This window comes from Mustelus asterias, chromosome 5, assembly GCF_964213995.1.
Source record: "Mustelus asterias chromosome 5, sMusAst1.hap1.1, whole genome shotgun sequence".
Taxonomy (NCBI): Eukaryota; Metazoa; Chordata; class Chondrichthyes; order Carcharhiniformes; family Triakidae; genus Mustelus; species Mustelus asterias.
Genome location: NC_135805.1, coordinates 18634712 through 18662072, shown reverse-complemented (window position 1 = coordinate 18662072; position 27361 = coordinate 18634712). Strand labels below are relative to the sequence as shown.

Below are 27361 nucleotides of genomic sequence, written 5' to 3'. Positions count from 1 at the left end.
GTCGCATGGGATCAGAGGTGAGCAGGCAAGGTGGGTACAAAGCTGGCTTGGTCAAAGAAGACAGAGGGTTGCAGTGGAAGGTTGCGTTTCTGAATGGAGGGCTGTGACAAGTGGTGTTCCTCAGGGATCAGTGCTGGGACCTTTGCTGTTTGTAATATATATAAATGATTTGGAGGAAAATGTAACTGGTTTGATTAGTAAGTTTGCGGACGACACAAAGGTTGGTGGATTTGCGGATAGCGATGAGGACCATCAGAGGATACAGCAGGATATAGATCAGTTGGAGACTTGGGCGGAGAGATGGCAGATGGAGTTTAATCCGGAGGTAATGTGAGGTAATGCATTTTGGAAGGTCTAATACAGATAGGAAATATACAGTGAATGGCAGAACCCTTAGGAGTATTGATAGGCAAAGGGATCTGGATGTACAGGTACACAGGTCACTGAAAGTGGCAATGCAGGTGGAGAAGGTAGTCAAGAAGCTTGCTTTCATCGGCTGGGGCATTGAGTTTAAAAATTGGCAAGTCATGTTGACGCTTTATAGAACCTTAGTGAGGCTGCACTTGGAATATAGTGTTCAATTCTGGTTGCCACACTACCAGAAGGATGTGGAGGCTTTGGAGAGGGTACAGAAAAGATTTACCAGGATGTTGCCTGGTATGGAGGGCAGTAGCTATGAGGAGAGGTTGGAGAAACTTGGTTTGTTCTCACTGGAGCGACGGAGATTGAGGGGAGACCTGATAGAAGTCTACAAGATTATGAGAGACATGGACAGAGTGGATAGTCAGAAGCTTTTTCCCAGGGTGGAAGAGTCAATTACAAGGGGGCATAGGTTTAAGGTGCGAGGGGCAAGTTTTAAAAGAGGTGTATGAGGCAGATATTTTACACAGAGAGTGGTGGGTGCCTGGTACTCGTTGCCAGGGGAGGTAGTGGAAGCAGATATGGTAGTGACTTTTAAGGGGCGTCTTGACAAGTACATGAATGAGATGGGAATAGAGGGATATGGTCCCCGGAAGCGTAGGGGGTTTTAGTTAAGTCAGGCAGCATGGTCGGTGCAGGCTTGGAGGGCCAAAGGTCCTGTTCCTGTGCTGTAATTTTCTTTGTTCTTTGTCCTCTTCACCTTAAAGCCACCCTTGATTCAATGACTCACATTCTTTACAAAACGGATGCTTGCTTCGCACCTTCCTTGATCTATATGATGTTTTTTAACTTATTGGCGATGATTTGATTGTTTGATTTGATTTATTATCGTCAGATTTATTGGGATACAGTGAAAAGTATTGTTTCATGCGCTATACGGACAAACCTTACCGTTCATAGAGTACATCGGGAAGACGGAAAGGACAGTGTGGAGAATATAATGTTGCAGTTACAGATAGGGTGAAGAGAAAGATCAGCTTAATTTATAATAGATCCATTTAAAAGTCTGATGACAGCAGGGAAGAAGCTGTTCTTGAGTCGGTTGGTGCGTGTTCTCAGACTTTTGAATCTTTTTCCTGACAGAAGAAGGTAGAAGAAAGTATGTCCAGGATACATACATACTTGATTATGTTGGCTGCTTTCCCGAGGCAGCGGGAAGTGTAGACGGAGTCAATGGCTGGGAGGCTGGTTTGATGATTCTCTGATTTGCTTCCTTGTAACTCAGTATATTTGATTTCAAATGACTATTGTATGGGTGTCAGTGTCAGTTTGACCAGTATTTATACAGAGGGATCTGGTGCCTCAATTAGTCGTGGGGCTGCCATTTTATTCATTGATTCTAAGTGATTTGTGGATTTACATTTCACCATGTTTTGAAATGATAAATTTGCACAAAACCTTAGGGTTCCATAATGAACTTGCATTAAACTGAGTTCTGCACCATCGCAGACTGGGTTAAAGGGGGTTGCAGAATAGTTTTACACTCAAATTCATTGGAACTATCCTGCTGTCAAAACTGTGAAGGACATGTCAAAGCTGTCAAGGAGGTATCCAAGGATATTAAGTCAATTGGCATGGAGGGGGTCAGGACAATGTGTGCTGAACGGGGGCATGGGTTGGCATGAGTTAACACTAAGTTGGCATGGGGTATGGAGGACGGTGGACGCACGCCCCAAGACCGGACGTTCCCGCCCAAGGTTCACGGACTTTTACATGGACCGCCGAATTTTCTGTTCTACCTGCTACGATTCCCAAGGTGGGTGCGATAGGAAAATTCCACCCCTAATTTTTAGGAATGTCTTGGCTGCGGTTTTCCGTCCCTGCCCGCCACCGGGATCGTCCCGCTGAATATTTTGGCCGGCCCACCACATCCCCCGCATTGGGTCCTGCCACAGTGGGGCTGGAAAAGTTTGGCCCTCGTGTGGCACCTTGCTGAATACCTTTTGAAAATATGTTCTATTTTGCATATCTTTCAACGTTAGGAATCGTTGCCTTACCCTTCTACTCCCACATATTTTTTTATTTAAGAGACACTGAAAACAAAATTTTAAATGGATGGTTTTTCAGTCAAGTTGGAAGTCCATGGGTGGAGCTTTCCCGTCCCACCCACCATGGGAATTGTAGCGGGCAGGGGTGGACATGCAAAGGTCCATTGACCTTGGGTGGGATTTTCCGGTCTTGGGGTGAGCGTGGCTGGAAATTCCGCCCAAAATTTATTAAATAATAAATGCAAGACAGTTATTCTTTGACGTATAAACCATGTCAAAGATTGGAACAATGGCAGCTTTCAGCCTGACAAAAGGTGAGATGTTAAAGTCACCTCTGTGGTGGAAGAATTATAAACAATGATTGCAGTTTTTTATAGAATCATACAGTGCAGAAGAGGCCATTTGGCCCATTGAGTCTGTACCGATACATGAGAAACACTTGAACTCCCACCTAACCCCATCTACCAGCACTTGGCCCATAGCCCAGAATGTTGTGACGTGACAAGTGATGCTGTGATGTGACAAGTGCTCATCCAGGTAGTTTTTTTGTTTTTATTCTATAAAAACAAGGATATTTCAAAAACAGAAAATGCTGGAAAATCTCAGCAGGTCTGACAGCATCCGTGAAGAGAGAGAATGGAGCCAACGTTTCGAATCTGGATGACCCTTCGCCAGAGCTTTGTTTCAGATTCCAGCATGCGCAGTATTTTGCTTTTATATAAGGATATTTCATTTGTTTCTGAAGTACAAAAAGGTTTTCTTTTTAGGGTGGCACGGTAGCACAGTGGTTAGCACTGCTGCTTCACAGCTCCAGGGACCTGGGTTCGATTCCCGGCTTGGGTCACTGTCTGTGTGGAGTTTGCACATTCTTCTCGTGTCTGCGTGGGTTTCCTCCGGGTGCTCTGGTTTCCTCCCACAGTCCAAAGATGTGCGGGTTAGGTTGATTGGACATGCTAAAATTGCCCCTTCGTGTCCTGGGATGCGTAGATTAGAGGGATTAGCGGGTAAAATATGTAGGGATATGGGGGTAGGGCCTGGGTGGGATTGTGGTCGGTGCAGACTCGATGGGCCGAATGGCCTCTTTCTGTACTGTAGGGTTTCTATGATTTCTTTCGTTCTATGACATCATCATTTGTGACTCTGTGGACTGTTTCTCAGTGTATTGAGATTGCTTTTGGAAAGATTTCCCAAAGCTGATCGACCGATACTGCTCACTTTCTGGTGCTTTCTTGTTCAAAACGTGGACTAACCATTAATGCTTCTTAACACGGTTGACTCCAGATAAAAGGCACCCTGCCAAGAAAGGTTCAATCTGAACCATGACTTCTGAAAACTGCAGATGTAAACAGTCAGTTGCCAAAGCTTTGTACCACAGGTCATTCAGCAATTTAGCCTCAACTGAGACCTCAGAACAAAAACTTGTTTTACACAGCAGTGATCAAATTTCTGTCTGCAGGTGAGGTTTGGCAGTGGAGATGGTGTATTTTATCATGCAGAGCTTAAAAACAGGATGATGGGGAACATTTTGTGTGTGGATCAGGATTTTGTACTTCAGTTATTGTACTTGGATCAGGAATTGAATATAATAAGAACGAATGGGAAGTTTTGATTCATTTGTTATTTCATACTTGGATCAGTAGATTTTTTGTCTGGAATCAGTTGCATTTATGACTTGAGTTGTTTGCAGGTTTCAGTAAGAAGATATTTGCCCCAACATCTTTACTTTTACAAAAGTCAGCAAAACCCAAGGGAAATTTTAAGCATTAGGGCACTGGGGAGATGGTGGCATTGTGGTAACAGTGCTGGATTAGTAATCCAGAGACTAGGATATTGCTCTGGGGACCTGGATCCGAATCCCAACATGGCAGATGGTGAAATTTAATTTCAATTATAAAAAAAAAATCCAGAATTCAAAGTCTAACCACGAAACCATTGTCAATTGTTGTAAAAACCCCTCTGGTTCATTGATGTCCCTTCCTTTAGGGAAGGAAATCTGCCTTCCTTACCTGGTCTGGCCTACGTGTGACTCCAGACCCACAGCAATGTGGTTGACTCTTGTCATGAACCCAGCTGACGTTACCTGCGAGTGTGTCCCAGCCAGTTCATGGTGATTTATAGTTCTGTTTACAAGAATGGTGTAAGGAGACACGTGTGAGATCCATTGAAAACAGTCTTAACACTGAATAAAGATGATGTATTACAATAAAAAAAGACAAGTATGAACAAACAGGACTTTAATAACCCAAGACAGTTACGTATGAACAACTAAACACATCCACAAATTTCGAGTAGAAATTACCCTTTTTGTTTCAAAGTACATTTACAAGATCTGAACTCTTTCAGGACTTCCCTCTTCTCAAACAACATCCAATTCAATCGATCTATAAATCAAGGCCAGCTTACAGTTAACACACTGTTGAGGGGTTATTCTGGGGAACATCTCTTTGTTCAGCGAAGATATAGTTTCAGCTGCCTTCACAAAGGTTTCTGCACTCTTTCTTCTGGTCTGCTTACAGGCTGCTAGATGGGATACGGCTTCTGCTTCCATGAAAAGGTTGCCAATGATACAATTGTTTCCCTTTGAAGATTCTCTCTGTATATTTGGCTGTCTGTCCCCTCAGTTGTTGTTAGTACTAAAAGATTAACTATGTATGTCTTCCCTGGATGGTGCAATTGTTTACCCAAAGTGATTCCTATTAGCTGGACGATGCATTTCTTTTGGTGTCTCTACAACTGCTAATCTCGTTATTGGGATTCACATCCTGCGAAATACCTTTTGAAATGCTGGTGGCTTTGTACCTGCGGGCACATTCATGACACTCTTAAAATGCCCTCTGAATAAGGACAATTAGGGACAGGCAATAAACGCAGGCCTAGCCAGTGGCGCCCACATCCCGTGAATTAAAACAAAGCCGTTACCACTCATTGGAAAAATCTAGGGCCGGAATTTCCTGACCATTCATGCCGGCGGGATTGCCCCATTCCGCGGTGGTGAACGGAGATTTGGCTGGACGCCAAATTCTCCGTCTTCGCTGCAGCAGGAGCATGGCGCGAACCGGTGGTGAAATCGCACCCGAGATCTTTGCCCCCAGTTGTTTTCATTTTTGATCTAAGTGTCCGACTCCAGACATAAGAAAGTAAGAACTGGGAGCAGGAGTAGGCCATCTCGAGCCTGTTCTGCCATTCAATAAGATCACAACTGATCTTTTCGTGGACTCAGCTGCACTTACCCGCCTGCTCACCATAACCCTTACTCCCTTTACTGTTCAAAAATGTATCTATCCTTGTCTTAAAAACACTCAAGGAGGTAGTCTCAACTGCTTCACTGGGCAGGGACATCTCACTGTTGAAGATACAAAACATCTTAGACACCTCTGTACAAATTATATATTAAATAACTCACAGTTATAGAACATTCCAGAGTTTGGAACCTGCTGCACTGAGGTCAATGCAAACCATTTAAGAGGGGAATTTAAAAATTGCCCAGAGTATTGCTTTCATTTCAGCTTCCAATGCCGAACATATGGAGCAGGTGTCAGTTACTGTTGGCCCCTCATCATTTTTGCTATTAAAGTATTTTCTATGTAATCCCTATAATTTAGCTTTCAAGAAAGTATATTACGTGTCCTGTCTGCAAAACCGTTAACTGTCAAACGGGTCCACATAGCAATATATTCAAGTTTAAGACTAAATGCTGGTTCTGTATAATTCTAAATAAGTCTGAGAGCCTGTCGAATTGTGTTTATTATTCAAGTTGCTGACAAGTTTAGTTTATTATTCCAATATTTTGTCAAATAAAAATTGGAATACTTAAATTACAATGTTTACATTAAAGATTAGAATTCAGATTGTAAATGAGCTAATATCAAACCATTATTAAGTACACAGTAGGGAGAGATTGAACTATGTTGTGCCTGTTTTGGGGCACAATTTGGAGGCAAGGTGACCAGTTTTACGCTGCTAGAATCCACACCTGAACTATGCCCGAAGCATGTCCAGTGCCACATTTCTGCCAGTGATTTTTAGGTATCACTGGTGGTTGCTTGAAACAATCATAAGATTCCTTGTATTGGCGAATGGGGCTATTAAAACATGCCACGGCCCATTGCAAGTCCAGCAGAACTCAGCAGAGTGCTGTTATTTTGGCTGCTTCTGAGAAGAAAGGAAATTTGATTTGGGGAAAATAATCAAGAAGCTCATTATCTGGCCGGTGAAAGCAGCACTTTGAAATAATGGTATATTCAGTGGAAATGTTTCGTTATATGGAGATCGGTCCCTGAATTGTAGTTGACCTGCATTTAACAGAGTTGTAAGCAAAGTTAATATCATTCATTTGATGATTTCTGCCTGGCTCATTATTTGATCACTTGGATTATTCAAATGATTAAAGAGATAGAGAGATTGGATTTTATAGAACCATAGAATCCTACAGTGCAGAAAGAGGCCATTCAGCCTGTCGAACCTGCACCAACAACAATCCACACAAGCCCCATCCCCATAACCCCATGTATTTACCCTGCTTATCGCCCTGATACTAAGGGTCAATTTAGCATGGCCAATCCACGTAACCTGCATATCTTTGGACTGTGGGAGGAAACCGGAGCACCCGGAGGAAACCCATGCAAACATGAGGAGAATGTACAAACTCCACACAGACAGTGACCCAAGGCCGGAATTGAACCTGGGTCACTGGCACCAAGGTAGCAGTGCCACCGTACCGCCCTAAAGGAGTGGACATGTAAATTGAGCACATTCGCTCGAGGAAAGAGATAGTTGAGAGGTGGTATAATAGTTTTTAAAGGCACTAGAAAATATAGGCCATGAAAAGCCCCTTGTACCCCCTTACATACAAAATTGGGATACCCCAATGACATTGTATTAAAGATTAGAATTCAGAAGGCCAGCATAATAAAAGGGAGGACAAAATTAAGCTGATGACTAAGTTGGACAGGGTAGAGTACTGGCCGTAAAGGCTGGATGAGCTGAAGTTTACGGTGTCAGCAGAAAGCGAGCCTGTCTAGTAGAGCAGTGGGGTAGTCAGAACCAAACGTGATGAGAGTTTCAGCAGCAGTTAAGTGAAACCGGCATGGAAGAGAATTATGTTACAGAGATGGATGCAGGCGATCTTCACAATGGTTAGGATGTAGAGTTGTAAGCTCAGTTCAGGATCAAATGAGATGCTGCAATTGTGATCAATCTTCTGCATTGTCCAAAACTAGAGATGGAATCAGTAAGCACTCCCCTGTCAAAACCCAAATCTTCCTAATGGTGAAGATCAGGAGAGTTCTCCCAGTGTATCGGCCAACATTTATCCCCTAATTAAACCCCCCCCAGAAGATATTGCAAGAGATCAAAATCTGAAACAAAATCCCTAATTTTAATCTAACTCAGTTGTGATGGGGTAGCTTTGGGTCAGATGCCTAGTGTATGCCCACCCAATTATTTGCTGCGTTGACTCTGGGCAGGACCTCAATTAGACATCTGACCTGAACTTGCTCCATGCTGATTGGGTGGGTTAAGTTTAAATTAATACTAAAAGCAGAAAATTCTGCAAACACTCAGATATCATCAGTGGAGAGGACAGACCAGGTAACATTTTGGATGTGGACCCTCTCCTCAGAGCTGGGAGAATCAAAGATGAGAAGCACCATGACTCCTTTTTACTGAAGCTTAAAAGTGGGTAATCTGTCCTCTTCTCTGATGTGGAGATGCCGGCGTTGAACTGGGGTGGGCACAGTAAGAAGTCTCACAACACCAGATTAAAGTCCAACAGGTTTATTTGGAATCACGAGCTTTCGGAGCGCTGCTCCTTCCTCAGGTGAGTGATAGAATCATAGAATCATACAGTGCAGAAGGAGGCCATTGGGCCCATCGAGTCTGCACTGACCACAATCCAACCCAGGCCCTATCCCCATAACCCCATGCATTTATCCTAGTTAGCCCCCCTGACACGAAGGGGCAATTTAACATGGCAATCCACCGAACCCACACATCGTTGGACTGTGGGAGGAAACCGGAGCACCCAGAGGAAACCCACGCAGAGACGGGGCACCCAGAGGAAACCCACGAAGAGACGGGGAGAATGTGCAAACTCGACACAGACAGCAGCCCAAGCCGGGAATCGAACCCAGATCCCTGGCACTGTGAGGCAGCAGTGCTAACCATTGTGCCACCGTGATGAAGTAGCAGTGCTCCGAAAGCTCATGATTCCAAATAAACCTGTTGGACTTTAACCTGGTGTTGTGAGACTTCTTACTGTCCTCTTCTCGACTAAGAGGGATGAATGTCTGGGAATCAGATGTAGACCCAATACACTTGTTTTATCTTTTGGGCTCGCAATTGATCTGAACAACTGCGGAATTGGACACTGGCTAATGTATACTTAAATATCCACCAATGTTTGGGCCTTGAATTGGTTGGAAATTATACAGAGATCTAATATCCACTTTGTGTACTCAATAAGATTTGAGAGTCTCAAAAACTAGGGTATTAAACATAAATAAACTTAAAATACAAAGGAGGAGAGGAGTGTTGGCAAGGGTAGATTGGGAAATTAAAGGGTATGATGGTAGATAAACAATATATGGCAAACATTTAAGGCAATAATTCTCAATGAATGTGCATTGTTTTGCGAAATTAAATGCTCCATGGGGAAAGAAATTCATCCGTGATTAATTAAAGAGGTTAAAGATAGTTTTAGATTAAAAGATGTGTCTTCTTGCCAAGAAGAGTTATAGATAGAACATAGAACATTACAGCGCAGTACAGGCCCTTCGGCCCTCGATGTTGCGCCAACCTGTGAAACCAATCTAAAGCCCATCTAACCTACACTATTCCAATATCATCCATATGTTTATCCAATGACCATTTAAATGCCCTTAATGTTGGCGAGTCCACGACTGTTGCAGGCAGGGCATTCCACACTCTTACTACTCTCTGAGTAAAGAACCTACCTCTGACATCTGTCCTATATCTATCACTCCTCAATTTAAAGCTATGACCCCTCGTGCTAGCCATCACCATCCGAGGAAAAAGGCTTTCACTGTCCACCCTATCTAATCCTCTGATCATCTTGTATGCCTCTATTAAGTCACCTCTTAACCTTCTTCTCCTTAATAAAAACAGCCTCAAGTACTTCAACCTTTCCTCATAATACCTTCCCACCATACCAGGCAACATCCTGGTAAATCTGCTCTGCACCCTTTCCAATGCTTCCACATCCTTCCTATAATGCGGCGACCAGAACTGGACGCAATACTCCAAGTGCGGCCGCACCAGAGTTTTGTACAGCTGCAACATGACCTCATGGCTCCGAAACTCAATCCCTCTACCAATAAAAGCTAACACACCGTACGCCTTCTTGACAACCGTATCAACCTGGGTGCCAACTTTCAGGGATCTATGCACATGGACACCGAGATCTCTCTGCTCATCCACACTACCAAGTATCTTACCATTAGCCCAGTACTCTGTATTCCTGTTACTCCTTCCAAAGTGAATCACCTCACACTTTTCTGCATTGAACTCCATTTGCCACCTCTCAGCCCAGCTCTGCAGCTTATCTATGTCCCTCTGTAACCTGCAACATCCTTCCGCACTGTCCACAACTCCTCCGACTTTAGTGTCGTCCGCAAATTTACTAACCCATTCTTCTATGTCTTCATCCAGGTCATTTATAAAAATGACAAACAGCAGTGGCCCCAAAACAGATCCTTGCGGTACACCACTAGTAACTGAACTCCAGGATGAACATTTCCCATCAACCACCACCCTCCGTCTTCTTACAGCTAGCCAATTTCTGATCCAAACCGCGAAATCACCCTTAACCCCATGCCTCCATATCGTCTGCAATAGCTTACCATGGGGAACCTTATCAAACACTTTACTGAAATCCATATACACCACATCAACTGCTTTACCCTTATCCACCTCTTTGGTCACCTTCTCAAAGAACTCAATAAGGTTTATGAGGCACGACCTACCCTTCACAAAACCGTGTTGACTAACCCTAATCAAATTATTCCTTTCGAGATGATTATAAATCCTATCTCTTATAATCCTTTCCAAAACTTTGCCCACAACAGAAGTAAGGCTCACTGGTCTATAATTACCAGGGTTGTCTCTACTCCCCTTCTTGAACAAGGGGACAACATTTGCTATCCTCCAGTCTTCTGGCACTATTCCTGTAGACAATGACAACATAAAGATCAAAGCCAAAGGCTCTGCAACTTCCTCCCTAGCCTCCCAGAGAGTCCTTGGATAAATCCCATCCGGCCCAGGGGACTTATCTATTTTCACACTTTCCAGAATTGCTAACACCTCCTCCTTATGAACCTCAATTCCGTTTAGCCTAATAGCCTATATCTCAGTATTTTCCTCGACAACATTGTCTTTTTCCTGTGTGAATACTGACGAAAAATATTCATTTAGCACCTCTCCTATCTCTTCGGACTCCACGCACAACTTCCCACTACTGTCCTTGACTGGCCCTAATCTTACCCTCATCATTCTTTTATTCCTGATGTACCTATAGAAAGCTTTAGGGTTTTCCTTGATCCTACCTGCCAAAGACTTCTCAATTCCCCTCCTGGCTCGTCTTAGCTCTCTCTTTAGGTCCTTCCTGGCTAACTTGTAACTCTCAAGCGCCCTAATTGAGCCTTCACGTCTCATCTTAACATAAGTCTCCTTCCTCCTCTTCACAAGAGATTCAACCTCCTTAGTAAACCACGGTTCCCTCACACATCTACTTCCTCCCTGCCTGACAGGTACATATTTATCAAGGACGCGTAGTAGCTGTTCCTTGAACAAGCTCCACATTTCAATTGTGCCCATCCCCTGCAGTTCCCTTCCCCATCCTATGCATCCTAAATCGCGCCTAATCGCATCATAATTTCCTTTCCCCCTGCTATAACTCTTGCCCTGCGGTATGTACCTATCCCTTTCCATCGCTAAAGTAAACGTAATCGAATTGTGGTCACTATCACCAAAGTGCTCACCTACCTCCAAATCTAACACCTAGTCTGGTTCATTACCCAGTACCAAATCCAGTGTGGCCTCGCCTCTTGTTGGCCTATCTACATATTGTGTCAGGAAACTCTCCTGCACACATTGGACAAAAACTGACCCATCCAAAGTACTCAAACTATAGCTTTTCCAGTCAATATTTGTAAAGTTAAAGTCCCCCATAACAACTACCCTGTTACTTTTGCTCCTACCCAGAATCATCTTTGCAATCCTTTCCTCTACATCTCTGGAACTTTTCGGAGACCTATAGAAAACTCCCAACAGGGTGACCTCTCCTTTCCTGTTTCTAACCACAGCCCAAACTACCTCAGTAGACGAGTCCTCATCAAACGTCCTTTCTGCCACCGTAATACTGTCCTTGACTAACAGTGCCACACCTCGCCCTCTTTTACCACCTTCCCTGATCTTACTGAAACATCTAAACCCCGGAACCTGCAACAACCATTCCTGTCCCTGCTCTATCCATGTCTCCGAAATGGCCACAACATCAAAGTCCCAGGTACCAACCCATGCTGCAAGTTCACCCACCTTATTCCGGATGCTCCTAGCGTTGAAGTAGACACACTTCAAACCACCTTCCTGCCTGCCGGTACACTCCTGCGACCTTGAAACCTTATTCATGACCTCACTACTCTCAACCTCCTGTACACTGGAGCTACAATTCAGGTTCCCATCCCTCTGCTGAATTAGTTTAAACCCTCCCGAAGAGCATTAGCAAATTTCCCCCCCCCCCCGGGATATTGGTACCCCTCTGGTTCAGGTGTAGACCATACTGTTTGTAGAGGTCCCACCTACCCCAGAATGAGCCCCAATTATCCAGGTATCTGAATCCCTCCCTCTTGCACCATCCCTGTAGCCACGTGTTCAACTGCTCTCTCTCCCTATTCCTCTCCTCGCTAGTGCGTGGCACGGGTAACAAACCAGAGATAACAACTCTGTTTGTTCTAGCTCTAAGCTTCCACCCTAACTCCCTGAATTTCTGCCTTACATCCCCATCCCTTTTCCTACCTATGTCTTGGGTGCCTATGTGGACCACGACTTGGGGTTGGTCCCCCTCCCCCTTAAGGATCCCAAAAACACGATCCGAGACATCATGGACCCCGGCACCTGGGAGGCAACACACCAACCGCGAGTCCCTCTCGTTCCTACAGAATCTCCTATCTGTCCCCCTGACTATGGAGTCCCCAATAACTAATGCTCTACTCCTCTCCCCTCTTCCCTTCTGAGCAACAGGGGCAGACTCTGTGCCAGAGACCTGTACCCCATGGCTTACCCCTGGTAAGTCCCCCCCCCCCAACAGTATCCAAAACGGTATACTTGTTATACAGAGGAACGGCCACAGGGGATCGCTGCACTGACTGCTTCTTACCCCTTCTAACAGTCACCCAAGTATCTTCATTTCTAGGAGTAACTACCTCCCTGTAGCTTTTATCTATAGCTATCTCTGCCTCCCGAATGATCCTGAGTTCATCCAGTTCCAGCTCCAGATCCCTAACACGGTCTTCAAGGAGCTGGAATTGGGTGCACTTCCTGCAGGTGTACTCTGCTGGAGCACTAAAGGTGTCCCTCACCTCAAACATCACGTGTTCAACTGCTCTCTCTCTCCCTATTCCTCTCCTCGCTAGCACATGGCAGTTATAAGCCTGAGGATTGAGAGAGTTTTAGAAATCAGCAAAATGACATCGATAAAATGGGAGAGAATAGAGTAAGGGGGTAAACGAGCAAGAAATATAAAAATTGATTGTCAGAGCTTCCATGTGTATGTAGAAGGGGAATGAGTAAGGAAAATAATCGTGGGTCTCTAGGATGTTAAAACTTAAGTTATTAATAATCTGTATTAATGACTTAGATGAAGGGACCAAATGTAATGGTCAGGACCCCTCAGCGATGTGCATCTCAGCGGCTGGAGGCAGCCTGCTGTTGGCCGACAGTGGGATCTTCTGGTCCACTGTTGCCAATAGGATTTCCCATTGAATCCACTCTCCCACCGCTGGGAAACCCAACTCTTTGGAGATTGTATTAATGAGGAGCAGAATGATCTGACCTGAACTTGATCCCCTTTACAAGGCCTTACAAGGGAGTCTTCGCTCAAAGCTAATCATGAACTTAATTCTCAAACCAATGTGTGCACTTGCATCTGTTCTTCATTAGAATTAGCATGAGAACCCCATCAGGCGTTTTAGTGGCCTGTTGTGAGTCTCTGACTTTCTACCCTAGATCTGGGCCAAGGAGGTTGGATTCTACACTCCTGTGCAACGAGGCAATTGGTGCCTATTTCTGCCAAGTTCACGAACAGCAGTGATCGCGGAAATAGTGATCAAGTTAAAAAGGCCTAACTCATATGAAATGACCTAAATAACTGTGAAGCCGTGTTCATGCTAAAAAGACACTAACTGCCTTGCTTTATTGATTGTTGTGGGGAAAAGTCAGAGTGGTAATGGTACCCCATTGCAGACAAATACATCAACGTGTGTGTCTGTTCAATGAGTCCTGACAGGTGAACAAAATCTTCAGCAAACGGGTTTATGTTAAGTTAATAGGAATTGACTGTACTTGCGGTTCCTCCATACAAGGAATGTAGCTGTCTTGCAAGTCAGATGAAAAACAGGAATTTATGACATCAAACAAGATTTTCATAATGCATATTTTTTTATAACCTCAAAATGGATTTATTTTGGGAACAACAATAGTAATTTTTGTATAAAATATCATTTTAATTTATAGCTTTGCTGATGAGGCAAAAATTTGGCTCAATGCAGAGAGAGCCCAAGAAAACATACATCAGGAAACTGATTCCAGCTGTCCTTTTTTTCAAATTCCCTTTTTATTGTCCCCATTTGCAGATGATTCTTCGCTTAAAGAAGGAAATCCAGCAGCTAAAAGATGAGCTTGCCCTGGTCACTGGGCAGACAAGGACTGATGATCTCTCCCAGGAAGAAAAACAAAAGTACCTATTGCCTATTAAGCTTTTATTTAACAGAGTGACCAATGTTTAGAAATGTAAAATAAATGAGTTTACTTGCTTCTGGTAAAATATTGGGACGTAAAAATGCATGAAGCACTCTTCCTTCTCAACGTACAATATATCATTAAAATCCTAAGTTAGAGTGTTTCTTGGACTTCGCTGATATTGGAATATCGCAACCAGAGAAAATATGTTCCCTTAATAGGATGTATCGTTCTTTCGGGCTGATTCCGGGGATGGCGGGACTGATGTATGAGGAGGGATAGACTAGGTTAGGATTGTTTTTGCTGGAGTTCAGATGAATGAGGGGGGCTCTCATAGAGACTTATAAAATTCTAACAGGCTCGTTGGTCCAGTGGTATGATTCTCACTTGGGGGGATTTACTGATTGAGTGGACGAGAGGCCCCGGGTTCAAATCCCAGACGAGCCCTTGCTTGATTCCCGTTTTGATCCCAACTGCCGATTGTTTATTTCTATATAGACAGTTACATGGGTAAGATGGGTATAGAGGGATGTGGGCCAAATGCGGCCAATTGGGACTAGCTTAGTGGTTAAAAAAGGGGCAAGTTGGGCCGAAGGGCCTGTTTTCATGTTGTAAAGCTCTATGACTCTATGACTAGACAGGGTAGATTGCAGCGAGAATAATCCCGATGGTGTGGGAGTCCAGAACCAGGGGTCACAGTCTGAGGATACAGGGTAGACTATTTAGGACAGAGATGAGGAGATATTTCTTCACCCAAAGAGTGGTGAGCCTGTGGGATTCATTACCACAGGAAGTAGTTGATGCCAAAACATTGAATGTATTCAAGAGGCGGCTGGATATAGCACTTGGGGTGAATGGGATCAAAGGTAATAGGGAAAAAGCAGGATTAGGCTATTGAGTTGGATGATCAGCCATGATCGTAATGAATGGCAGAGCAGGCTCGAAGGGCCAAATGGCCTCCTCCTGCTCCTATCTTCTATGTTTCTATGTTTCAATGGTACCGTGGTGAAATAAGAAACAGAAAATCCTGTAAGTATACAGGAAGCAGGTAGCATCTGAAAAAGAACATTAACCTCAACATTTCAAATGTGAACCTTCATCAGAATCAGAATAACAAAGAACAAAGAAAAATGCAGCACAGGAACAGGCCCATCGGCCCCCCAAACCTATGCTGATTGTGATGCCCTAACTAAACGAAATAAAAAACTTCTGCCCTTACTCGGTCCATATTCCTCTATTCCCTCCCTATTCATGTACCCATCCGGATGTGAGGTAATGCATTTCGGAAGGTCTAATATAGATAGGAAATATACAGTAAATGGCAGAACCCTTAAGAGTATTGATAGGCAGAGGGATCTGGGTGTACAGGTACACAGATCACTGAAAGTGGCAATGCAGATGGAGAAGGTAGTCAAGAAGGCATACGGCATGCTTGCCTTCATCGGCTGGGGCATTGAGTTTAAAAATTGGCAAGTCATGTTGCAGCTTCAGAGAACATTATTCGGCTGCACTTGGGATCGCCACAATTGTGGTCGCCACACTACCAGAAAGATGTGGAGGCTTTGGAGAGGGTACAGTAAAGATTTACCAGGATGTTGCCTGGCATGGAGGGCATTAGCTATGAGGAGAGGTTGGAGAAACTTGGTTTGTTCTCACTGGAGCGACGGAGGTTGAGGGGCGACCTGATAGAAGTCTACAAGATTATGAGGGGCATGGACAAAGTGGATAGTCAGAAGCTTTTTCCCAGGGTGGAAGAGTCAATTACTCGGGGGCATAGGTTTAAGGTGCGAGGGGCAAAGTTTAAAGGAGATGTACGAGGCAAGTTTTTTACACAGATGGTGGTGGGTGCCTGGAACTCGCTGCCAGGAGAGGTAGTGGAAGCAGATACGATAGTGACTTTTAAGGGGCGTCTTGACAAATACATGAATAGGATGGGAATAGAGGGATATGGTCCCCGGAAGGGTAGGGGGTTTTAGTTCAGTCGGGCAGCATGGTCGGTGCAGGCTTGGAGGGCTGAAGGGCCTGTTCCTGTGCTGTAATTTTCTTTGTTCTTCGTTCAGACGCCTTTCAATTATTGCTAATGTGGCTGCTTCCACCATCTCCTCTGGCAGCGCGTTCCAGGCACCCACCACTCTGCGTGAAAAACTTTCCCCGCACATCTCTGTTTAACTTTCCCCCTCTCATCTTAAACCTGTGCCCCCTTGTAATTGACACTTCCACCTTGGGAAAAAGCCTCTGACTATCCACTCTGTCTATGCCTCTTATAGTTTTGTAAACCTCTATCAGGTCTCCCCTCAGCCTTTGTCTTTCTAGTGAAAACGATCCTAGTTTATCAACGGTATGCATTTCCAGATTTCTTCGTTTGAATTGCAGATTTCTATCATTCACACTTTTATCTATCTCTTCCGCGCCCTCCATTCAAAGGGTATGGGTGGTGGAAATCTGAATATCGAATTCAGTGGCAAGGGTGCCGATCCACTGACACATATGCTTTTGTTCTGAATGATCGAACTTTGCAGTATTCACAACAATCTCATGACTTTGACTGCTGGTTTGACGACTCGACTCCTGTTTGCCATTGTAAACATGGTAACAGCAGAAATCTTTGCATTCCATCTAATCTGATTTGCACCTGGGTTGGGAATGCTCATTACTGACCCTGGTTGAAAAATGTGGAATAGTTTTTCTGTTCTAAGCACTTACATCTTTAATCGCTTTGGGCACAAAATTCCCTTCCTTGCACCGTAAAAAGAAACTTAATTTTTACAATATTATTTCAAGTGTTAGCGCTGCTGCAAGAATTGGTCGCAATAACATTTCCTTCTTGGGAGCAGCACCATCGAGAGAGAGAGAGAGAGAGAGGCCAGAGACTTGCTTTTCCATATCCCAAATGGGCGATATATCTCTCTCTGCAGCAGCTGCATTTTTCAGCTTTGCATGTTCAGAAACTTGCCAAAGAAATAGATAGGAGTTACAACACAAACAGGCTATTCGCCCTGTTGTGCCTGCTGCCGCTCAGTGTGTTTTAACCCTCACACGGTGGATAGGGTTAAGTCGACTTGACTTCTCGTTAATATTTATTCACACACACAGTTAATATTAATCACCCACATAATCAATATAAGTTATTTACAGAATACTAAAGTTCAAGTTCAATATGAGACCTTGACTTAATGTTTGAGTGACTGGCAAATACCCAGGTAGGTATTGGCCTTTATCCGCATGTTGGTCTCTGTAGTCCTTGGTGTCGTCTGGTCCTTCGGTCTGGTCTGATACTCTGGTTCTGATCTTCCTTCCGTCGTCGGTGTGGTGGCTCTTCTCGTGGTGGTAGTTGCTGATGGTGGTCACCGTTGTTCCTGCCTCTTCTTCGTCCTCGTGGTCATTTTGTTCATGAGAGAGAGAGAGAGAGAGAGATCCTTCCGTGGTGCAGCACCTTTTATCCCTCATTGGCTTCACGCCCTTTAGGGCGATCTCTTCATTATTGCCAATCAGGGTTTGACCACCCGGGTCGATAGAGTCCAATCAGGTGCTGCCACACCGATCTCTGCGTGTGTACTCAGTGGCCATGCTGGAGGCACATAAGTCGCATACCTCCCTCCCCAAATAAAGGGTTAAGGTGCCCTTGTGTCTGGTAAAGAACTCTGTTTGACCAGAAAGTGTCCATTGTCTTTGAGATGGCCTATGTCCTGTGTATTCTGTAGTCTGGAGCTGCAGCCTGTTTCGTCTGTCCAATATTCATTTAAGGCTGCAGCCTGTCTGTTTCTGTACTTGGCCAATTACCCCAGCATGCTTTGTAAATCGCCATCTTAGGTGGCCTGTTTTGCTGCAGCCCTAATTAGTTTGCGCGCATGTACCTTTCAAAGAAAAAAATAAATATTTGCACTCATTTAGTACATTTCATGAACTAAAGGCCTCCCAACATTTTACAGTCAGAGGTACTTTTGAAGCATAGATGCTGTCGGAAATGCGACAGCTAATTTGCACATAGCAAGCTCCCACAGTCAGCAATATGATAATGGTTCAATTATCTCCTTTTAGTGAGGTGGTTGAGGGATAAAGTATTGTTCAGGACACTGAGAAGATTCACCTGGTCTTCACTGAAATAGTGCCAAGGAATCTTTTAACGTCCATGAGTGCCTTCATCTCATGTCCTGTAAAAGATAGCTTCTCTGGCAGTGCAGCACTCCTTCTGAAGTATCAAAGTAGAATATGTGCTCAAGTTATCGAGTGAGACTTGAATTTACAACCTTCTGGCTTCAGGACGAGAGTGCTACCACTGACCCAAAGTTGACAATTCAGCCAAGAAATTAGTGGTACCATTTACTCTCCCTGTTTAGATATTGATTCAACCCATTTTCATTCATCCAACTGAGGTCCATCTTCAACAGCTGTTTCCTTATGTTTTTCCGCTCCAAAACACAATGGGCAGTGACATGGATCTCACCTGCTCATTGGAGACCAGGCGAATGCCCTATGTAGCCTTCTTTTGGTAAGGCCTGCGTTACTCCTGCATGAGCCCATCCTGCCCTCACCTGTGACCAAAAGAGAAAATGCTGGAAAATCTCAGCAGGTCTGGCAGCATCTGCAAGGAGAGAAAAGAGCTGGCGTTTCGAGTCCAGATGACCCTTTGCCAAAGCAAACTCATCCGTGGCCTGGGTCTGCGGCACTGAGTGCCTTTGTACAAGGGATCCCCTTCTGTTTTTGGACTTCCCAGGTGGAAGTCCCCCTGATTGAATACCAATTAATTGCCCACTTAAGAACCTTAATTGGTGGCAGAGTGGCGTGGCAGTCCACAATCTTCCTGCCCCGGTATTAATTGGAAAGAAAGCAGGGTCCCAAAAGGTCACCCTCCTGTCTGATTAAATTCCCCCCCCCCCCCGCCCCCCTTCCAAACTCACCTCAGGGGATGTCATTAAACTTCCAATTAGTTCAATATTTCAAGAGGTGGAGAAGGATCTGGGAACATGGAGGTCCTGCGGAGTTAAACAGCAGGAACTTGTTATAATAAATTGGCAGGCAGCTGGCAGCTGGAAGCCTGGTAGGGAAACCAGTGGCAAGAGATTTGCTGCCAGGACGCTTTGGGAAGCAGAGAGATTGGGGGCTTTGGGGTGGGGTTATCAACCACAGCAGGGAGAAGAGAGAGAGAGAGAGAGACCCAATGACTGGAAGAAAGGAAGCCAAAGGCTTTATTATATGGCTGGAGGCAACTCTTCTGTTCCTGCCAATAAGGAGTGCTGTTTAAGGAAAAAAAGGCATTTACCATCTAGAGCTGGCAGTTCCCATCTCCTTTTCACTGGAGCTCTCTGAAACCCGGCTGGCCATTGTTAATTTTAGAACAGGTCCCCAGGTGAAGTTTACGAACCAGGTTTAAATATATTAATGAAGTGTCCTGCCTCGCCAGAAGAGGGACTAACCCAGCATGCTTCTCCTGCCATAAAAATGTCTCACCTATTTTTAAACTGCTTTCCCCCCTGCATTGCCTCTCTCTCTCAATCTCGAGGAGGGTGTTGATATGACTGTCAAGGAATCAACTGCGTTAACGAAGCACTGATGAAAGGTCGTCCTGACTCGAAACGTTGTCTCTATTCTCTCTCCACAGATGCTGTCTGACCTGCTGAAATTTTCCAGCATTTTCTGCAAGTGCTTTAATGTTTGTCCTACTTAAGCACAATCTGAATAAAGAACAAACAAAAATACAGCACAGGAACAGGCCCTTCAGCCCTCCAGGCCTGTGCCAATCATGATACCTTAACTAAACTAAAACAAACCTTCTGCCCTCACTCGGACCATATCCCTCTATTCCCTCCCTATTCATGTACCCATCCAGATGCCTCTTAAATGTTGCTAATGTGTCTGCTTTCACCACCTCCTCTGGCAGCGCGTTCCAGGCACCCACGACTCTCTGCATGAAAAACTTCCCCCGCACATCCCCCTTAAACTTTCCCTTTCTCACCTTGAATCTGCACCCCTTTGTAATTGACATTTCCACGCTGGGAAAAAGCCTCTGACTCTCCACCCTGTCTATGCCTCTCATAATTTTGTAGACCTCTGTCAGGTCTCCCCTCAGCCTCTGTTTTTCCAGTGAAAACAATCCCAGTTTATTCAACCTCTCCTCATAGTCAACACCCCCGAGACCAGGCAACATCCTGGTGAACCTTCTTTGCACTCTCTCCAAAGCTTCCACGTCCTTCTGATAATGTGGTGACCAGAACTGCATGCAATTCTCCAAATGTGGCCTAATCAAGGTTTTATATAGCTGCAACATGATTTCCCAACTCTGTACTCAATGCCCCGGCTGATCAAGGCAAGCATGCCATTTGCCTTCTTAATCACCTTGGCCACCTGCGTTGCCACTTGTGGGGAACTGTGGACTTGCTAATGGTATGTTAATGTTCCTAAGGGTTATGCCATTGACAGTATTTTACACTTCACATCTCACTATGGATTACATCATGACCTGACCTTTGTATGTATGACATAAAAACAGAAAATGCTGGATGAATTCAACAGGTCTGGCAGCACCTATGGAGAGAGAAACATTGTTAACCTTTTGAATCCATATGACTCTTCTACAGAGATGTATGACATTGGCAATCTCAAAAAATCAAACATAAGTAGATCTTATAAACTGTTTCCACATGTCTAACAATTATTATGCATTATAGTTTTATGATGCAAAATCCTAATATCCTCCTTCCTCTAAATTCTAATCAGGGTGGTTTTGTACAGCATTTTACTGCAATATTAGGCAACGGGGATGAGTGACATTGCCAAGACTTCTTTACAAAATCTAGCTGACACCAACACAAATCTCAGGAAGTGCTGTTTGTTGGAAGCGTATCATTTGGATGATAAGTTAAGCCAATCTGCCTGCTCAGGTTGATTTCGAAAGAGGTTCCATCAAACACTTTCCAATTGTGTTTTCCACATTCTTCCCTCAACCAATACCAGCAAATAGATTAAAAGCAAACTACTGCGGATACTGGAATCTGAAACAAAAACAGAAAATGCTGGAAAATCTCAGCAGGGCTGACAGCATCTGTGGAGAGAGAATAGAGCCGAAGTTTCAAGTCAGGATGATCCTTTGTCAGGGGGTCTGTCGAAGGGTCGTCCAGACTCGAAACGTTGGCTCTGTTCCCTCTTCACTGATGCTGTCAGACCTGCTGAGATTTTCCAGCATTTTATGTTTTTGTTCCAGCAAATAGAGTAACTGGAGTCATCCCATATGTTGTGTGTGAGACCTTGTGTGTAAATTGGCTGTTACTTGTGTCTACATAATGCCAGTGATGGTACGTTGAAAGTAATTATTAGCTGTGAAAAGCGTTTGGATTACCTGAAGATATGACAGGACAGTTTGTTTGCTTCTCTTCCCTGGTGCTGCACACGCAGGCTTTCATCTGTTCCCAATAGCGAGATTTTATCTGGAACAGGCTGCTCAGGCTAATTGCCTGAGGGGTGCCACTTCACATCAAGCATGTCTGACCAGGAATCTCTCCTGCTTTTACCATCTGCTACTGATGTGCGTTGGAAAGATTTTGCAGGTTGATACTCAACCCGTTGGTCACATTACGAACGCACCTTCCTTGGCCTTCAAGCCTTGGGGTGGGACTCAAATCTGGACTTCTGGCTCAGAGGCAGGGATACTACCACTGTGCCACAAGACCTCCTTGATTAGACACAACGTAAATGCAAATATGCTCATTCTCTCTCTCATTCTCTTTCCCGCCCACCCCCACTGACCCCACACACACCTCCTGCCTTTTTTCATCTCACTGGCTGTTCAAACATTGCTGATGCTGTTTAGGAAAGGTAAGGCATTTTGTAGAAAGAATACTGAATATATTTGATTGACAGTTGCTTTATAATCGCATCAGCCACACAAAAAGAGGCATCATCCAGTTTCTAACAGAGCCACCTCAGAGTTAAAGATCTGTGCAGGAATTTAGCAGAAAAACAAGAGTAGACATTTTGTAAAGATGTGCCAATAACCTCCTAAAGACTGGCCAGCTTAGTGTTTATACAATTTGTGTAAATCATGTCCACAAGCACGTGGATGTAAAACACGTCAGCTTGCTTTCGGGCTTAATTGAAGACAGGTTTTCCTGTAAAATAGCAGATAAGGCTGAAAGCTTTGCAAACAGCAAATTCCTCACAATCCTGCCTTTGCAGTAGAGACACTGTTGAAATATTGAGCTATGTGGGTAGGTGCTGATGCAAGACATTACTAAGCAGAAGAATTATGGCTTAGAAGAGCTAAGCAGTGCGCATGACAAAATAATTGAACACAAAAAGTAGGCCGCTTTGGTCATATAACGAATTAATAACTATCATTGTTATTTGGGGTAAATATAGTAACATCAAAGACATTTAAAACTCATCGGCTGGAATTTTTTGTCTATCGGACACGCGCACCCATGGAAGTGGGCGTAAAAGGTGGCTTCTGGCTGCAGCGTTCCCTGAACATGACTTGATGCTGGCTGGCTAATTAACAGGCAGTCAGCGTGAAATGAGCGTTGGGAAAGGCCCAATGCTGCTGGGGAGGTCAGGAAGAGGGTTGAGAAAAGGGAGGGAATGTGTTGGCGCTTCCAATGTGCTCCCTCAGGGGACAGCCAAGAGCTGTCTGGGAGCTGCAGACCTGTAAATATTATAATACATTGTGAAGGAAATGTTATGCCAAGGGTGTCCAGGCACCACATTCTAACACAGACCTCATTCCCCAAACATCTTGTCAAATTTATTTCATCCCGGACAGTTCGTCCGTGGGGGAGGCAATGGCCTAGTGGTATTATCACCAGACTATTAATCCAGAAACTTAGCTAATGCTCTGAGGACTCGGATTCGAATCCTGCCACGGCAGATGGTGGAATTTGAATTCAATAAAAAATATCTGGAATTAAGATTCTACAGATGACCATGAAACCATTGCCGATTGTCGGAAAAGCCCATCTGGCTCACTAATGTTTTTTAGGGAAGGAAAGCTGCCGCCCTTACCTGGTCTGGCCTACACGTGACTCCAGAGCCACAGCAATGTGGTTGACTCTTTAATGCCATCTAAAATGGAGGGCAATTAGGGATGGGCAATAATTGTAGGCCCAGCCAGTGTTGCCCATGTCCCATGAATGAATATAAAAGATTGAGGTTGAAACTTAAAACGTAAAGTTCACCTGGCTATTCAGCCCATCCGCCAACTGCAAAAGCAAACAGACAGCGTAATATTGCATTCAACTTGCCCCTTTATGGACTAAATTGCCTGATTGCTTGTCAGCTGGCACGCTTCCCACTCTTGCATGTACCCAGCGACCAAAATATTATGCAAGTGCGTGATGATGTTGGGACGCATGCACAAATTTTGGGAGAATCCCACCCTAGGTTTCTCGCAACGGGGGAGTCACTGTAGATTTTTAAATTAATTCTGACATTGCAGTTGATACTCTCCATAAAACTGGTGGTGCCTCATGGCGCTGTCGACTTTACACAACAGCAGGCACTCTCACAGTTTTGGGACAACGAAGATGATTTTGAAAAAGGAGCCGAATGATTATGTACCTGCACTTCCCGAGTTAAATATTTGCTTTTCAAACAAAATATGCTGATTCACATCTCCCCTTCCTTACTGGCTGACAAAGATATCACTGATGCTCCCCCTTCCTGTTGCTAACTGAAAAATCACATTCTTTTGACTATTCTGGATTGAACAACATCTCTCTCTTGGGCATTCTTGAAAAGTTTATTTATTAGTCACAAATAGGTTTACATTAACACTGCAATGAAGTTACAGTGAAATTCCCCTAGTCGCCACACTCCGACGCCTGTCCGGGTCGGTGCACCTAACCAGCACGTCTTTCAGAATGTGGGAGGAAACCGGAGCTCCCGGAGGAAACCCACGCAGACACAGGGAGAATGTGCAAACTCCACACAGACTGTGACCCATGCCGGGAATCGAACCCGGGTCCCTGGCGCTGTGAAGCAGCAGTGCTAACCACTGTGCTACCGTGCCGCCCCTCTGAACTGATAATTGTGGTGAATGTTAGGGTGGGGTGTGAAGAGGGCAATGCTAAGATCTTTTCCCAGCCATTCATTGATTTGGAGGTGCTGATAATGTCACTGGACTCGTAATGCACAGGCCCAGGCTAATGCTGTGGTGACATGGGCTCACCATACTCTACCACAGCAGCTTGTGACATTTTAATTCATTAAATAAACCTGGAAAATAAGGCTGGTCTCAGTAATGGTGAACACGACAACGATCGTCAATGGGCTTTCGATCACCGGCAGCCTCGGTTTAATTGAGTCAAGTCCAAACACAAAAGGCTGGAACTGCCTTGACCCCCGTTGGTCGTTATTTTAATGTCTTTTTAATGCTCCTCCGGAGCTTCCTGAACGGTGTCCCATTAGTGGGATGGGTCTTCTTGTCTTCTGTGGATGGGCCGATTTCCGTGGCCATTGTCTCCCTGCTGGTCTGTTTACTGTTCGTCTGCTGGTCTCCATCTCCCTTTGTCCTTCTGATGATTAGATCACTGGTGTGTCTGCCTTTCTGCCGCACCTGGCCACTTGCATATTCAGGGGGCTCACACCTTTCCTTAGCACAGTCCACAGGCAGGTTATAAGAACATAAGAAATAGGAGCAGGAGTAGGCCATCTAGCTCCTCGAGCCTGCCCCGCCATTCAATAAGATCATGGCTGATCTGCAGTGGATCAGTTCCACTTACCCGCCTGATCCCTATAACCCCTAATTCCCTTACCGATCAGGAATCCATCTATCCGTGATTTAAACATATTCAACGAGGTTGCCTCCACCACTCCAGTGGGCAGAGAATTCCAGAGATTCACCACCCTCTGAGAGAAGAAGTTCCTCCTCAACTCTGTCCTAAACTGACCCCCCTTTATTTTGAGGCTGTGCCCTCTAGTTCTAGCTTCCTTTCTAAGTGGAAAGAATCTCTCCACCTCTACCCTATCCAGCTCCTTCATTATCTTATAGGTCTCTATAAGATCCCCCCTCAGCCTTCTAAATTCCAACGAGTACAAACCCAATCTGCTCAGTCTCTCCTCACAATCAACACCCCTCATCTTTGATATCAGCCTGGTGAACCTTCTCTGCACTCCCTCCAGGGCCAGTATATCCTTCCGCAAACAAAGGGACCAATACTGCACATAGTATTCCAGCTGCGGCCTCACCAATGCCCTGTACAGATGCAGCAAGACATCTCTGCTTTTATATTCTATCCCCCTTGCGATATAGGCCAACATCCCATTTGCCTTTTTGATCACCTGTTGCACCTGCAGACTGGGTTTTTGCGTCTCATGCACAAGAACCCCCCAGGTCCCTTTGCACAGTAGCATGTTGTAATTTTTTTCCATTTAGATAATAATCCAATTTGCTATTATTTCCTCCAAAGTGAATAACCTTGCATTTGTCAACGTTATACTCCATCTGCCAGATCCTCGCCCACTCACCCAGCCTGTCCAAATTTCTCTGCAGACCTTCTACGCCCTCCACACGATTCACTTTTCCACTTATCTTTGTGTCGTCTGCAAACTTTGTTGTCCTACACTCAGTCTCCTCCTCCAGATCATCTATATAAATGGTAAATAGTTGAGGCCCCAGTACCGATCCCTGTGGCACGCCACTAGTTACCATCTGCCAACCAGAAAAGCACCCATTTATTCCGACTCTCTGCTTCCTGTCGGATAGCCAATCCCCAATCCACGTTAACACCCTACCCCCAACTCCGCGTGACCCAATCTTCTTCAGCAACCTTTTGTGAGGCACCTTATCAAACGCCTTTTGGAAATCCAAAAACATCGCATCCACCGCTTCCCCTCCATCAACCGCACTAGTCACATCTTCATAAAAATCCAACAAGTTCGTCAAGCACGACTTTCCCCTCATGAATCCATGCTGCATCTGCTTAATCGAACCATTCTTATCCAGATGGCCTGCTATTTCTTCTTTAATGATGGATTCCAGCATTTTCCCAACCACAGACGTTAAGCTAACCGGCCTGTAATTACCCGCCTTTTGTCTATTTCCTTTTTTAAACAGCGGCGTAACATTAGCCGTTTTCCAATCCACCGGCACTCCCCCAGAATCCAACGAATTTTGATAAATAACCACTAACGCATCCACTATTACCTCTGACATTTCTTTCAGTTCCCTGGGATGCATTCCATCCGGGCCCGGGGACTTGTCCACCTTCAGTCCCGTTAGTCTACCAAGCACTGTCTCCCTGGTAACATTAATTGTATTGAGTACCTCTCCTCCTACCAACCCTCGATCGTTAATATTCGGTAAACTATTTATGTCTTCCACTGTGAAGACCGACACAAAAAACTTATTTAAAGTTTCAGCCATTTCCTAATTTCCCACTATTAAATCCCCCCTCTCATCCTCCAAGGGTCCAACATTCACTCTTGCCACTCTATTCCTTTTTATATATTTGTAAAAGCTTTTACTACCATTTTTTAATATTTAGAGCTAGCCTAGCTTCATAACCTATCTTTTCTTTATCGCTTTCTTAGTCGTTCTTTGTTGTTTCTTAAAGTTTTCCCAATCTTCCGATTCTCCACTATTTTAGGCCACTCTGTACGCATCGGTCTTTAATTTAATACTCTCCTTAATTTCCTTCGTTATCCACGGCTGGTTATCCCTTTTCTTACAGTCCTTCTTTATCACCGGAATATATTGTTGCTGAGTACTGAAAAGGATCTCCTTAAAAATCCTCCACTGTTCCTCCGCTGTCCTACCTACCAGTCTGCCTTAGCCAATTCAGCCCTCATCCTATCGTACTTCCCTCTGTTCAAACAGAGGATACTGGTATGGGACCCTACTTTCTCCTCTTCCATTTGTATCAGAAATTCGACCATATTGTGATCACTTGACCCAAGAGGGTCCTTCACAAGAACATCCTTAATTCTACCTACCTCGTTACACATTACCAGATCTAAGATAACTCGTTCCCTCGTCGGTTCTGTAACATACT

At 44.6% G+C, this 27361-nt stretch overlaps 1 protein-coding gene across 1 annotated transcript in view; it reads left to right on the top strand.

The window, feature by feature from the left end:
* kif6 (kinesin family member 6) overlaps nucleotides 1-27361 on the top strand; it is a 406644-nt gene that overhangs the window by 149068 nt on the left and 230215 nt on the right. The window contains exon 10 of the mRNA XM_078213528.1: nucleotides 14276-14379. Coding sequence (XP_078069654.1) covers nucleotides 14276-14379 — 104 coding nt within the window. The remainder of the gene's footprint in view (nucleotides 1-14275; nucleotides 14380-27361) is intronic.